This window comes from Prenolepis imparis, unplaced genomic scaffold (assembly GCF_030444845.1).
Source record: "Prenolepis imparis isolate NDT839.2.m4 unplaced genomic scaffold, iyPreImpa1.0 SCAF_1, whole genome shotgun sequence".
NCBI lineage: Eukaryota > Metazoa > Arthropoda > Insecta > Hymenoptera > Formicidae > Prenolepis > Prenolepis imparis.
In genome coordinates this window covers 12,285,539-12,299,380 of record NW_028141159.1, presented here as the reverse complement: position 1 = coordinate 12,299,380, position 13,842 = coordinate 12,285,539, and the positions used below count along the sequence as shown (strand labels likewise).

At 37.7% G+C, this 13,842-nt stretch overlaps 2 protein-coding genes across 3 annotated transcripts; one reads left to right on the top strand and one right to left on the bottom strand.

Moving 5' to 3' along the window:
- Positions 1-38: 38 nt before the first annotated feature.
- On the bottom strand, positions 39-2,873 carry LOC145933415 (methyltransferase-like protein 25B). Its single transcript, XM_083033127.1, has 8 exons — positions 2,695-2,873; positions 2,371-2,480; positions 1,662-1,923; positions 1,426-1,574; positions 1,016-1,315; positions 772-925; positions 601-710; positions 39-509 (listed from the first exon to the last, which is right to left on the bottom strand). The coding sequence occupies exons 1-8, from the start codon at positions 2,809-2,811 to the stop codon at positions 221-223; spliced, it is 1,491 nt and encodes a 496-aa protein (XP_082889253.1). The 5' UTR covers positions 2,812-2,873; the 3' UTR covers positions 39-220.
- On the top strand, positions 2,362-13,775 carry LOC145933309 (uncharacterized). Of its 2 annotated transcripts, XM_083032934.1 has the most exons (6): positions 2,362-2,571; positions 4,570-4,758; positions 4,851-5,022; positions 7,270-8,018; positions 9,234-12,361; positions 13,010-13,775. In XM_083032934.1, the coding sequence occupies exons 4-6, from the start codon at positions 8,001-8,003 to the stop codon at positions 13,173-13,175; spliced, it is 3,312 nt and encodes a 1,103-aa protein (XP_082889060.1). In that variant the 5' UTR covers positions 2,362-2,571; positions 4,570-4,758; positions 4,851-5,022; positions 7,270-8,000; the 3' UTR covers positions 13,176-13,775. The 2 variants fall into 2 exon arrangements, with proteins under 2 accessions (XP_082889060.1, XP_082889137.1); XM_083033011.1 differs by having other exon boundaries at positions 4,570-5,022.
- The last annotated feature ends 67 nt before the right edge of the window (positions 13,776-13,842 follow it).

The following is a 13,842-nucleotide window of genomic DNA, read 5'->3' as shown; positions in this document are numbered from 1 at the left end:
ACGTACAGATATTATTCGAAATCATATGCAATTATATTTTGATCGAATTTGTGTGAAAAGCATTCTTATTTTAGAATTGAATTATATAAAAAAAATAGAACTTTAGGACAGAATTTGATTGACGTAAAATTATGAAAATATAAAATATTTAATTTTCAAAAAAACACATGAAATGTTTTAAGCTTTATATTAACAAAAAAATAGAAAGATTCAGATATTATTAAAAAGGCGATTCGATATTTTTCCTCGAGTACAATAAAAAGTTTCTAGGGGACAATCTTGCATCAAAAATCGGTTTCAATACGGGAGATAATTGATTTTCTGATAAATATAGAAATCTGTCCAATAATACTATAGTTTCTACTAATGGCGCCAACATCGTACGTAATGCGCCGAATATTACAACATGTTCCCATTGACTTAGATAAAACTTTATTTGTGAATTCTGAAAATCCAAATCTTCAATTTGGAGATGTGCCTCGAAATTTGCAGTTGCAGCCATGCAATATCTGTAACAATACAAGCACATTTGATTGTTATAATAATATATAATATATGTTCAATTACAATAATATAAACGTTAAATTCATTTTACTCAACTGTTTAAATGTCATAGATTTCGTCACCTTCACGTTCCTCACTTGAGTGTGACGTAATTGTTTGTTCTGTTTTATTAGAATGGTTTCTAAGACAGCTCTATAAGTATGCACCTAAAACGTTACATATTTTAATAACAGCTTTATGACATTTCAAAATATATCTAATACTAACTATTAGATCTTCATAATTCCCAGTTTTGAGTTTATCACAGTAACTCTCGATAGCATGACATGCTACTTCTAATGCTGTATACGACAACTTGCAATTTGCAAATGACGACAGATATTTACTTAGTGGGTATCCATTTAATACATCCATTGGATATCTGTAATATAAATATTTTATTTATTCATATTTAATAACTGTAATATCAAAAATATGATATTATATATTCTGTGGTATCTCAAAGACATACCCCAATGTTAATTTCATATAACAGCATCCGACGATGCAAATGAATCTTGTTTCACATTGAGATGTGTAAAGCTTCAATAATGTAGCTGCAAGATCTCCACACGGATGTAATCCCACAATGCCAAATTCAGATTCTTTTTCATTTAGATTAAAATCCTTGGAAAATATTTTTTGTATATCTTTAATTGTTGATCGACCAGAATTAGTATTTTCCAGTTTGATCGATACATGTTGTGGAAGATTCACTGGCAAGTCAGGCAAATGTTTAGATAAGGATATTAATAATTCTTTATCCCATTTCCTGTCAGTAAAAGTGTTAAATTAATAATAAAGAAATGATATTGTAAAATTAGCATGCAAAAATTGCTAAAAATAATTAAAGAAGCTATAGAAAAAGTAATATTGAATTACCTGGCTTGCTGTGACAATTCTGCATCTTGTTCAATGCATATTACGCATAAGTTATGTTTAAATGCTAAGGACCGAGCTAAATGACCCATTCCTGCTCCGATATCCACAACACATCTTGCATTGGACTCTTGCGCGCAGTCTGCACATATCTATATAAATTAATTGTTATAAAGGATCTATAAGTAATTTATATCTAGTCTAAACTATTATTTTAAAAATAACTTATATAATTTTACCTGTGCTATCTGTTGTATCTCATGTCTTTTTTTTATTTTAACACGTTTCAGAAAGAGATTATTATGTTTCTTCAAAGCCACGTGTACGTCATGCGATCCTTCATTCTTATTTTCCACGATAAAATTCTCTGAATTGTATTTTTCGGATTTTTTTGCTCGGTCGCATCGCAAGATACTTTCATCATTTCGATAATCTCTGTTTAATTGTAAATCCTTTGTTATCTGCCGAAGCGCAAGCAATGACAGTGGCCATACGCGTTTGCTAAGAGATAAATAATTATATTATCGAATTAAATACAAGCACAGCAAAACAAATATGAAAAATATGAAAAATTTGCATCAAAGACTGCTTTCTGTTTCAATAATCAATATGACTAATCCATATAAAAATATGAATAATCATTGACAATCAGCTGATAGGTCTATATCAAAACATAACCTTTGTGTGTGTGTGTGTGTGTGTGACATTTGTCACCTTAAAGGTGAGATAACATTCATACAACAAAATGTCTGCTGGAAATATCGATTGGCTGTCGAATAGAGAATTTTCGGAGTCCCTATCGAGACTCTAGGAGAATTCTCCAATAATCAATCGACATATTTGACAAACATTTTGTCGCAGAAATGTAAATCATCTGTTTTATCAAACATTCCTATCTATATATATAAACATACGTGCATTATCGACCAAAGTGAGATGCACACTTACCACGAGATGTCATTAGCTAACCATTTTCCGAACTCTTCAGGTGATACGTCTTGCAGAACGTTCCTCCAACTATTCGGCAGCCTTTCCCACAATTGTTCCTGGAAGAAATCCTACGAGACGATATTTTCCTGTCAATCGTTCCTTTTTGAAAGATGTATTGATGAAATATAGAAGAGATGTGTTTATGTGCACATAAAAAATGTACGTATATATCATATGTTTACATAACGATACATATGTGCGGTTAAGTTCAAAAGAGAGATATCGTTCGGAAAATCAAAATACGGGATGGATGTCGAAGCTAATCTTTAATGAATTACGTACCACAACGTATGAGTCTAACAACCAGCCGTATATATCTAGTACATTGAAGATTTGTTGGATCGTTACGTGAACTTTCCAACAGACCGCACATGTGCACGTAACTACAGGGCCAGCCATTGTTGTGTTGAGAGACTGTATAAAGCTAATAATTGTTCTGACGCATTGTTTATATATGATGCAAAATATATATCAAAATATATATCAAATATATTATTATTATACATAAAATTGTTTGATCTATTGTTATTTGAAATTTTATTAGAAAATCATATTATCTATCATAAAAGTAGCTACATGAATTAATTATTGCAAATAAAAAGAAAAACATATTTATTTTATTATGCATATATATTAATATGCATATATATACATACATATATATATATAATTAAAATAAATATATTATATATTTATTTTAATTATATATGCATATGTATGAATTTTATATATAGTATTTAATTTGTTTATACATATAATATTAATAGTTTACGCATTATTAGTAAATATATTTTAATTTATATATGTATAATCATTTTGCGATTTATTTAAATCTTGTAAAAATAACGAAAAGTGTCGTTTACAATTTAAATAAAAGCTGCAGCTAGAGCTCCTCATAATAAGAAACACTTCACTGCTAGCATGAGTGATTTTTAGTCGGAGAGAAAGTTTATGCTTATTATTCATCATGCTCTTTATGATTTATTTAAATTAATGGTGACAACACTCTGAGAGTGAGATGTTTAGAAAATTGCGATATAACATTTTTAATCAATTGAAAAAGATAATGGAAAATGATTTTCCGACAAGGCTGCACCGACATTGCAACGCGAAGTGCAATGCGCTGAAATAGAAAGTGCACCGAGCATAACGTCAATTATAAGCTATTTTTCGTTTCATAGTATGTAATTATATAACGTAGTTATGTATTTTCTGCTTATATATAGTCGATATTCATAGATACCTAGAATGTCTGTGTTGAAATTTTTCTTCACTTTAAACTCAATTTATAAAATGATATAATATTATTTATTGTCTCATAAAAAAAAATATATTTTTAGAAACAAAAGTCTTACAAGTATATTACATCGCGTGTCAGTTTCGGTTCGGCACCATTTCTTAATTAGTTCAAACTCGCGCATTCATAGCGTGCAACACCCTTGTAGATTATGAAATAATTTTCTCACGCTGGAAAAGATGAGTGAGAATTTTCCATAATGAATTAGATCACTGTAGATTAGATTGTACAGCTGAAATGATATATATATATATATATATATATATCGTTTGTATGTCACTAGAATTAAAAATAAAAATAAAAGAATTTTTGTGTAAATAAACAGAAAAACAAATAATTATCTGACAATAAACATTCAATATAGTAAAAAAAATGATATTTGAAGTATAATTTAATGTTAAAAAATAATCTATAATATATATGATAGATAATAAAATTTCAAATAACAAAATAGATCAAAAAATTAGATATAGTAATAGATAGATGTTAACCAGGCATTTTTATTATAAACAAATTTATATATCACGATTCCACGCATAAAATAAATTTATGTAAAAAATGATGGAGATAATTTTTATTTATAGATTAAGTAGATAACGATGAATGAAGTAAACTTTTAAAAAAATACACCAAGCTACAAAACAATTTGATAATATTTTTTAATTGCAACCAATAAGTATTTTCTATTTAAAATGAGAAAAAAAAGGGTAGAAAATTTGAAAATAATAATAAATGTTATCTCTTAAAGTAAAGCATTTTGTTAATTACATAAATAACTTTATTAGTTTCTAATACAAATTCTGTAGTATGATTAAAATTTTATAAATTTACAAAATTTGACTATTATTTTTTATTTTAAGGATTGTGCGACATTCTTGAAGAAGTGAACGTGGGGAAAAGGTCTCGATCATTAACCGAGCACGGATAGCAAGGTCTCATAAAAAATGTCACATTGAATGCAGAATTGTAGAATGACGATGAGAATCGTTTGCAGGCTTTGTTTATTAATTATAAGAGCGAACGTTATTCCCGCAGCGTCCCACTTTACGGTACTTTCACTCTTCAACAGTTACGTTATTGCTCACATGAAGGTACTGCTCTCGAAGAACTATATGTATAAGTTAGTACTATGCTCTCGTAGGAGGATCGTATCATCCGTAGTTTCATGGGAACTGGGCAAATCAAATTCGCGTAATCTTTTGCCATCGCTGTTACATAGATCAGTCTTGCAATCGCGGAGAGAGAAAGATGACGTGACAAAGTCGTCCCAAGGAAATTTCCACGCTCTTCGTGCGTGAATACGTGGCTCGATGGCAAGTATAATAATTGCGTAGCATAATATAAGACATGCATGCAACACGTAAGATGTAAATATTAGACGACAAATTGTTACATTCCTGCAATAGAGCTAATCTTAATCTAAAATTTTATTTATTTGGATAAAGATAATTGCGATGGTCTTATTGTAGAAATCAGTTAGAAAGTATCGTTTCAGGAAAAGTAATTTTGTCACTAGGCAAATATTTAATTCTTGTTGTATAATGATACTGTCTTTGGTACTATCTCGACAGGATATTGTGGATCTATATAGATAAAGTAAACGCGTTCTCGAAATGTGTGTAAAACAGATGAAATAGAATAATATCATATAGCCACATTTTTCTCATTTAAATAAAAGAACTAAATCATACATAGCTCTTGTTTTTCAATTTAAATAGTTTCTTAATAGAAATTTATATAATTTAATTTTGAGCAATTAAATTACATAAAATTATTTATATAAATATAATAATATATATTTATCGGAAATTACATAATACATTAATTTCACAACCAAAAAACATTGGACAGTTCCATGACAATATATATTTATCACGTTTCGAGAGCGGATTTCCTTAGAATACCATAGAGAAAACAACTTGCGAGTAATTAGGACCTTGCCGCTTGACTCTTACGGCGCCGCGAAAAAGTGATAAATTGTTTTTGTTGCGTGCGAGATTATATTCGGTTCAGAGAGAAGAGAGTACGATATCGTTTCTCAGCGAAATGGCGATAAATCAACGTAAAATATCGTTTTAATCCACGAATCGCTGATTGTCTCAGACGGACGAATAGACGGCGGATCCTGTATTTATCATCTTCGAGTCTGCCGGCTGTTATTCGGACCCTCTTACGCCAACGTATATAAGTGAAAGTTAGCAAGTAGGACGCGCGACGTCCTACCAATCTCGACGCCGATGACGTCTGGATGTCCAGAGACTCGAGCTCCTCGTCACCGCTAGTACCGGATTATCGTCTCTGTCGCCAAAAAATTAATGAATGCCGATATTAAATGACCTAACTCCTGATCACGCGAATAGATTCTTCTGTAGCTTTCGAAATTATACGATACTCTCTCATCCGTCTCTGTAGCGTGAGGCTCGTCCCGATTTATTTCCCCTTCGAGCGATCGAAGGCTATCTATTGAAGAGGTTCAGGAAGATGATAGAAAATTATACCGGTTTTGATGTGATCAGTCGATCTGGAACGAAGGCAATTGCACAAGTGCGAATGCGAGAACTTTGCATCACTTTTGCTGCAGAGCACTTTTGCAATCGAAGGAAGGCTCTCCCCCAGGTCATCTCGTTCAATTGCTCCATTAGATCTGCGCCTTTCGTAATGACGAACATGATTATATACAATTTCCTATTATTTCTTGCGACCAAGCGGATTACCTCAGATCGCCTCCGTATCATATCTGGAAAAATGCTTCATGTAATTTATAGGTCATATCTGTCGTACGTTGACGTAACAGGATTCTAATAATCTCTTGCGCTATGTGAAATCTTTTATAAAAGGTACAAGAAGTCTCGATAGATAGAATCATTTTAATTATCATCCCAATCTTTGTTTGAAATCTTTATAAAAATTGTATAAATAATGATATAATATCTTATCTTTTAAAACTTATTTTGATATGCACACAATTATATATATAATTATTATATATAATATATATAATAATTATATATTTAATTGTGTGCATTGTTCTCTCGAATAATAGTTGCATTTATATTCATACTTTTAAACAGTGCACGTTGCATATTGTAAATAAATTTTCTAAAAGCGAAAGCAATTATTTTGCAGAAGAGAAGTGCAAGGACAGAAATTGTTATCATTATTTTTTTATAGAATATTTTCTACAACACTGATATTCTATATTTTCTTTATACGTGTATAAATTTTCAATACAAGAATGAAGAACGTATTTCTGTCGGTGTAACAATTTCTGTCAGCTTTTACATTTCTGCAAAATTAATCAAAATTGCTTTCGCTTTTAGAGAATTTAGGTCTCATATGCAACTTACTTGCACTGTTTAAAATGAATGTGAATGTGTACCTATTATTCGAGAGAGGCAAGATCCACAAGGGAAAGTCAAAGGCTAGAATGCTAATGATAATATAATTACAGACACGATTTAATCGTATCCATCACAGAGACTGAGCGCAAGAATAAGAATTGTAACAATTAAAAGTCATATGATTTATCAATAATCGAATCGATGTATTTTTGCTTGCAGACATCAAGAATTATTGAACCGATCGGAAACGATCACCTGTCTCAAGGAAATCGCAGCTTAGCGCAAGTTATCCCATAGGGAAAGTATTCGCTCGGATTGACGGCATAAAAAGACCTAGCTCTTTCACCGAATAGTCCTCTGCGCAAGGCAACCGCACCGAGAGAAGAAAGAAAGGCAGCAGGTTTCGATTTCGATGGGCCTTGGAGGTCGCGGAAGAGCGTAATGGCGTTTAGTATAATCGTCCCCTCCACGCTCGATCGGACGGATTTAAAGAAAGTCGTTGTTCTGAAGAAGATACACTCCATACTACTTGCATCTGCCTCTCTCCGTCTCCCTCTCTTTCTCCCTCTATCTTTCCACCATCCTTACTTATGTACGTATCTACATGCACCACGGATACAAATACCAATGAGACATGTGCGCATCGAGGGGGGCCCCGGAGAAAGGTGCTGCTCCACCGTCTTCGATATTAGAGAGGAGCTTCTTGAGGAACGGTGGCCTCAAGGTGGTGGTGGCATCGGGTAGGGAGAAACGGGCCCCTGGGCTTGATCTGTCCTCAGTTCCCATGCGAGGCTTCGCTCGATATCGTCCAGCAAGACACGCACGATCGTCTCGAGCGGTGTCATGCCGCGAGTCAGCCGTCTCTAACGCGAGAATCGGCCGGTGAGAGAAGTGCGAAGACCCTTTCGGCGCGGACCAAACGAGGAAGAGCGACGAGGAACGACTACAGGATGCGGTCCGCTAAACTGGTAACTATTAATAGGGCGCGTTTGCGCGCGGGGGATGGATCCCTTAGACGAAGACCGCTTGTACTTTCATTGTAATAAGAACGTATCGCGCGAAACCCTCTCGGTTCTATCATTTGCAATCAGCGAGCGTATCGGTGCTCGTGAAACGGGGAAAGTGCATTAATAAAACTCAGCGAACGCGACCGGCAACGAAACGACCGATAATCTCTGCTCGGATAATTGACCGTTTATAATCGCAGACGAGTTTCATCATCGGTGTATATCGCCTTTTTCTTCGCAGTTGGCTCTGCAGCTTCGAATGCGGCTTCGAAAACGCGCGCGCATCTCGCGCTAAGAAAGATGCTCGGGGCCTTATTCGAATATGCTAACCAGCGCCGAGAGAGGCACCGAATTCTCGAGGTGAAACGCGACGCCATACAGTCTTGAACTTTGATTCTCTCTTTCTCCGTCACCCACTTTTCGGTTGACTTCAAAAAATTAATCGAGCACATTGAAGCATATTCTTTTTATTGCATGATTTATATATTATATTTTTAAAATTGTGGAAAAGAATGATAACAAAATTAATTAGATTTAATTATATTTTTAATTAGTTTATTACTTCATTATAAAAAACAATATACTTCATTATAAAATAATAAGAATATTATTATATTCATCTTGTCAATAATTACGTCAATGAGACATACGGAAACCTGCAATCTCCCGGTAATAAAAATTTGGGAATCGAGCGATTTCAGAGAAACGAGAAACATCCGATATGTCGCAAGTCGGTCTTACCATATCGAGAGCGCGATTTCAACTGGGAATTGCTTATCAGGTTAACTGTTTCCTCGATTCTCGCTAGCATACCAATCGATTCAAAGCCTGTTAAGGTCTTGAATGCGTTTTCTGGTTATTAAACGGGTTACTCGGTTATCAGAGCGCGTAAAGTCCCCCTTTACATTTTTGCTTGTGCTAATCGATTTGAAACGGTGACATCATCAATCCATTAGACTATGTCAAACGGCGTAGATCATCATGTGCTACTTCTCTCAGAAGTTCGAATTTTATTAAAAAGATTATTAATGCTCTGTCAAAGCGCTAGAAAAAACTTATTTCTCTCATATTTAAAATTTTAAAATTTATAATAAAAATATTAGTTTTATAAATATGTGGCTAAGTGTTTTATGAAATAAAAAAATATTTTGTCAATGCGTCGACTTTTTTTTCTAGGCATTCTTGGCGGCGACGCTCCTTGTCGCCGCGGCTTTCGCCAAGGAAGAGAGCTCGTCGTCGAAGAACCGCGACAAGCGTCAACAACTCGCCTTCCACTTGCGAAAGGGCGGTCGTCTGCCGCCATATGCGGTGCAAATGGAACCGATAGTGCAATATTCTCAAAGGGATCCTCTTTACAATCCCTTAGCGAGCCCGAAGAGTGACGATCTGTACGAGGAGAGTCCGCTGAGTTATTATCCAACGGAACCTGAGCCGATCATTGAGATCATTATTAAGGAATCTAATGAATCTCTGCCGACTCCTGCACCACCACCGCTTCCACCTCAATCACGACCCACTAAGGAACCTATTCAGGTGTTCTACGTGAAGTACGAGAAGAAAAAAGGTTACGGTGACAAGACTCGCGTCGTCTACGACCCGCCGATTCCCGCGTTGACGCCAGTGGAAGAACACGAGGAGATTAAACCGGATAATCACGTACCATATACGGAAGAACCGACACAGACGGCGACGTTGGCGCCGCTTTCGGAACCATCGACGACCTTGCGCGCTATTATTCGACCCGATAGCGAAATGTATCACTCTGGTGGTAGTGGCATTCGTGTGACCTTCGGCACGGAGCAAGTACCACCCAATAGTCACAGCAAGCGCAGCGACTTGGAGACGCCGGGAAACAGTGCACAACAGCATACCAGCAAACCGACAGTATCTCCAGGATCGCCGAAGAGACAGCACGGTCCGTACCAGTCGCTGCAGCCAGTAGTGCAGCCTCCGCGAGTACTACCCGCATTTCCGCAACAACGTATCATTAATTCATTCCCATCTCAGCAGCAAGCGCTGCAGCAGCCGCCGACGTTTTTGCAGCAGCAGCAGCAAGCGTTCTTGCAACAACAGCAGTCGCCAACGTTTTTGCAACAGCAGCAACCGCAGCAACCACCACCGCCACCGCCGCCGCCGCCGCCATCGCATCATCAGGCATTTCCACCTCAGCAACCCTTGAGAAATCCGGCGCCACCGCCGTCGAGACCGCCGCAGCGCCATCCCATAACGATTCAGGGTTTACCAGAAGTGCAACAACGCGCGCCATTCAACAATTTTGGCCCGCCGCCGCATCGTGTCAACATCAATCATCCACAGCAACCTGGATTTCCACCCAGTTTATCAGTGTCGCATCAAAATGTGCATTTGCAAAATCAACCGCTGCCGTTACCACAGAATAACTTCGCCGAACCACCTCCACAGACGCTATCCATCAGACCTGGAGGCTTTAACCCGGAATCGCCGCAACAACCGGTGCCCAGACCAAACAACTTCAACATTGAGCTTCCACCACAATCGCTACCTCCGTTCAAGCAACAGGAATTGGAGAAGCAGCGATATCACGAACAACGACGACAGCAAGAACTGTTGAAACAACGGGAACATCAACGGCAACACGAGCAGCAGCGACATCAGGAACATCAACGATTTCTGGAACAGCAAAGACAAATCGAACAGCAGAGATTGTTGGAGCAGCAGAGGCAACAAGAACATCAGAGGCAACAGGAGCATCAACGACTCCAAGAACAGCAGCGATTGCAGGAACAACAACGTCTACAAGAACAGCAGCAATTTCAAGAGTTGCAACGTTTGCAGGAGCAACGTAGGCGGAAGCAGGAACAGGAGCAGAAGCTTCTTCAAGAACAACATCGATATCGCGCGCAGCTTAAATACAATCAGCCGCAGCTTCAACAACCGCAACGACCGGCGGGCGAAATCTTCAAAGCTATTCCGAAACTGGAGCAGCATTACGCAATCAGAGAGAATCCGCTTCATCCCGGTCCCTTCCCACCAAATCCCACGATAGTGCAACCAACTGCGTTCCCCGAAATTTCTCAGAACCAGTATGTCTCACAATCAGCGCAACCGCTTGATATTCTTCACGAACCCCAACAAGTCTCCGCGAATGTGCCGAGTCGTTTCATCTCTGCCGATACTCTTCAGCAGCAACATCAGCAATTAAACGCGAAACATCAGGCCTATCAAAATAATCAACAGAGTTTCTTCTCGCAGAATCGTCCGACGCCGCAACAACGACCGCAGATCGTTTCCTCTCAACAGCACTCTATATGGGGCAGCCGACCGGTGTTCCAAAACGATCCCACGCAAAAGATCTATGCGACGCCAGTTAGCCCTTCTGAAGAGTTCACCTCGCTGTCGACTGCCAGAACGTTCCTGCCGTCAACGACAACAACAACGACTACAACTACCACTACCACGACTACCGAGGCGCCAACTACGCTCTCGCCGAACAAGGCGGCCAAGATCAAGGAGAACATCGCCAACCTGCCGGACGAAGTGCCGGATGACATCAGGGAACAGCTGCTGAGCTCCGGGATTTTGGGTAACGCCGACATCCAGATTCTCGATTACGACAAGATCGGCGACATACCAATCGAGAAACTGCCGCCGGAAGCGCTGGCGAATTTCTACGGCGCCGGAGGCGGTGCGGCTCTCGCCGCCGGCAGCGAGCCGGTGCCAACAATCGCCAAGAAACCGGTGACGAAGACGTCGCAGCGTACAACGAACGGAGAGGACTCGCCGTCGAGGAAGACGTCGTCCACCATCACCGTCTCCAGCAACGGCGGTTCGACCAAGTTCGAACAGGCTACCTTGCGACCCGGCGGCGTCGAGATGAAAGTAGTACGCTTTGATCCGAATACGGAGCAAGGCCAGGCCGTGGCGGAGGCGCACATACGGGACGACGCGACCCGGCTCGAGCCGGTGACCGTGAGAGCGCACGGAGACCCCGTTCAATACAATCGTTACCTACCGCTTAAAGTGAGCGGCGCGTCCTTCCCGATACCGGACGTGCCGGAGCTCAACGGCCGTAGGATCTCGAGCGTCGTGGTGCTGGCACCTGTCGACTACGACTTTCTCGGCGACCGCGGCGAGGAGAAGGAGATCGCGGATTCGCAGCGGCGCGGCAGAAAGGCCGGTGGCGATGTGCAGCCGGTCAGATTTCTCGCCGGTGACACCCTCAAGCAACTCGTGAGGAAGCCCACCGCGGAGAACTACAAGAAGTGGCTCGAACAGGAGAGCCGCACCGAGCCGCAGAGACAGTCCGTCGTGCTCCTGGTGACCATGTGAGTATTGGTTATCTTGACGAGCGTAGATTGTTGTATAAATCGTTTTTCATTAACACTTTTTACGTCGACGTCGAGTTTCGTTGTGGGAGATTTTTATTGCAATATAGATAATAAGCAGTGGCTGTTTTTCATTTTTGCGATGTTTCTTTCTAGAAAAGAAAAATTGTTTTATATATTGGATAGAGTAATATATACATATTTTAATAATAATATTTTATAATATAACGAGAAACTGAACTTATATACTTTCAGATTTAATAAGACCATTTTATTGATTAAATAAAAATTTCTTTATTTCTATTATATATAATTAAATATTCTCTAATCCATATCTAAATATATATTTGAACTTGTTATTTGTTCTTATTTCATTAATTCGTTATCCATTTACAATTACAGTCATTAAATTTATTAATCTTGTAATTTGATATGAAGGATTCACGATCCCCTTTGTATAATTTCGTCCTTTCATTCTTATATTATACATACTTGTGTATCTACTACTAACTAGTCATTTGCTTCATTAACTTTTTAACATGTACGATTCTCTCATCATATATATTATTATTTACATGGTTTGTCTATCTACTTGAAAGTCAAGGAATTTGCTAGTGCTACGCGCTTTCACTCACCGCGATTTTTCAGGCCGAGAGACGGCGGTGATCAGGGTGACAAGGAAATCTTCATGTATGATGTGACCTCTGGATCCGTCAGCAAACTGGCCGGTGACCTTTCGACAGCTTTTGTGGACGCCGCTGAAAGCAATTCTGACGGCACTGACTCTATCGAAAATTCCTTCTCGACATACTAATTTTATTTAAAAAAAAAGCTCTCCTTTTTTCTCTCTCAGTTCAATGTTCAAAATTTCAAAACATAATTTGTGGCTGTACACAACATACTATTGACTCTGAAAGTTTTATAATTTATTATATATTCCATAGTATGCGTTATTGCATTTTAAACTTTCAATTTATTTCTTCTTAAACGAATTGTCTCTTCACATTTTTTTCCAGATATAATTAATCAAATATATTTCAAATAGCTTAAATTAAACGAAATTTAATTTTTTATTATATTTGTTCTCGTTTTACAATAAGGGAAAAGAAATGGATTTTTCTAGATCTATATACGACCGTATCGTAATAATAAATGCTGATGTATAAAAGAGGCGGATATATTTTCTGAATTGTCACACGATGCATTTTTATTGCAGTTAGAATAAAAACAGAGGCAGCTTCTTTTCAGATAATAAGAGGTAGAGAGTCGCAGGATAACAAATTATATATGTATTTCAAACTTATAAGTATCTTGTAGATATCTTGAATATGTATTATTATGTACATAAGAATAATTTTGTACTTTTTTATACAAAATAAAACGCAGTCTCTTGATGTTTGCACATGTATATGTATATTTCTCGTAGCTTATGTGTATTCTAATTACAGTATATCTATTTTCACAATTTATTTAATATGCAT

Excerpts from the sequence above, each read along its gene's own strand:
- LOC145933415 (XM_083033127.1), bottom strand. The coding sequence starts at position 2,811 with ATGGCTGGCCCTGTAGTTACGTGCACATGTGCGGTCTGTTGGAAAGTT. Across the intron at positions 926-1,015 it reads TATATGAAATTAACATTGGG|ATATCCAATGGATGTATTAA; the intron begins GTATGTCTTTGA and ends TTTATATTACAG. Across the intron at positions 510-600 it reads AAATCTATGACATTTAAACA|ATATTGCATGGCTGCAACTG; the intron begins GTTGAGTAAAAT and ends GTATTGTTACAG.
- LOC145933309 (XM_083032934.1), top strand. Across the intron at positions 12,362-13,009 it reads GTCGTGCTCCTGGTGACCAT|GCCGAGAGACGGCGGTGATC; the intron begins GTGAGTATTGGT and ends GCGATTTTTCAG.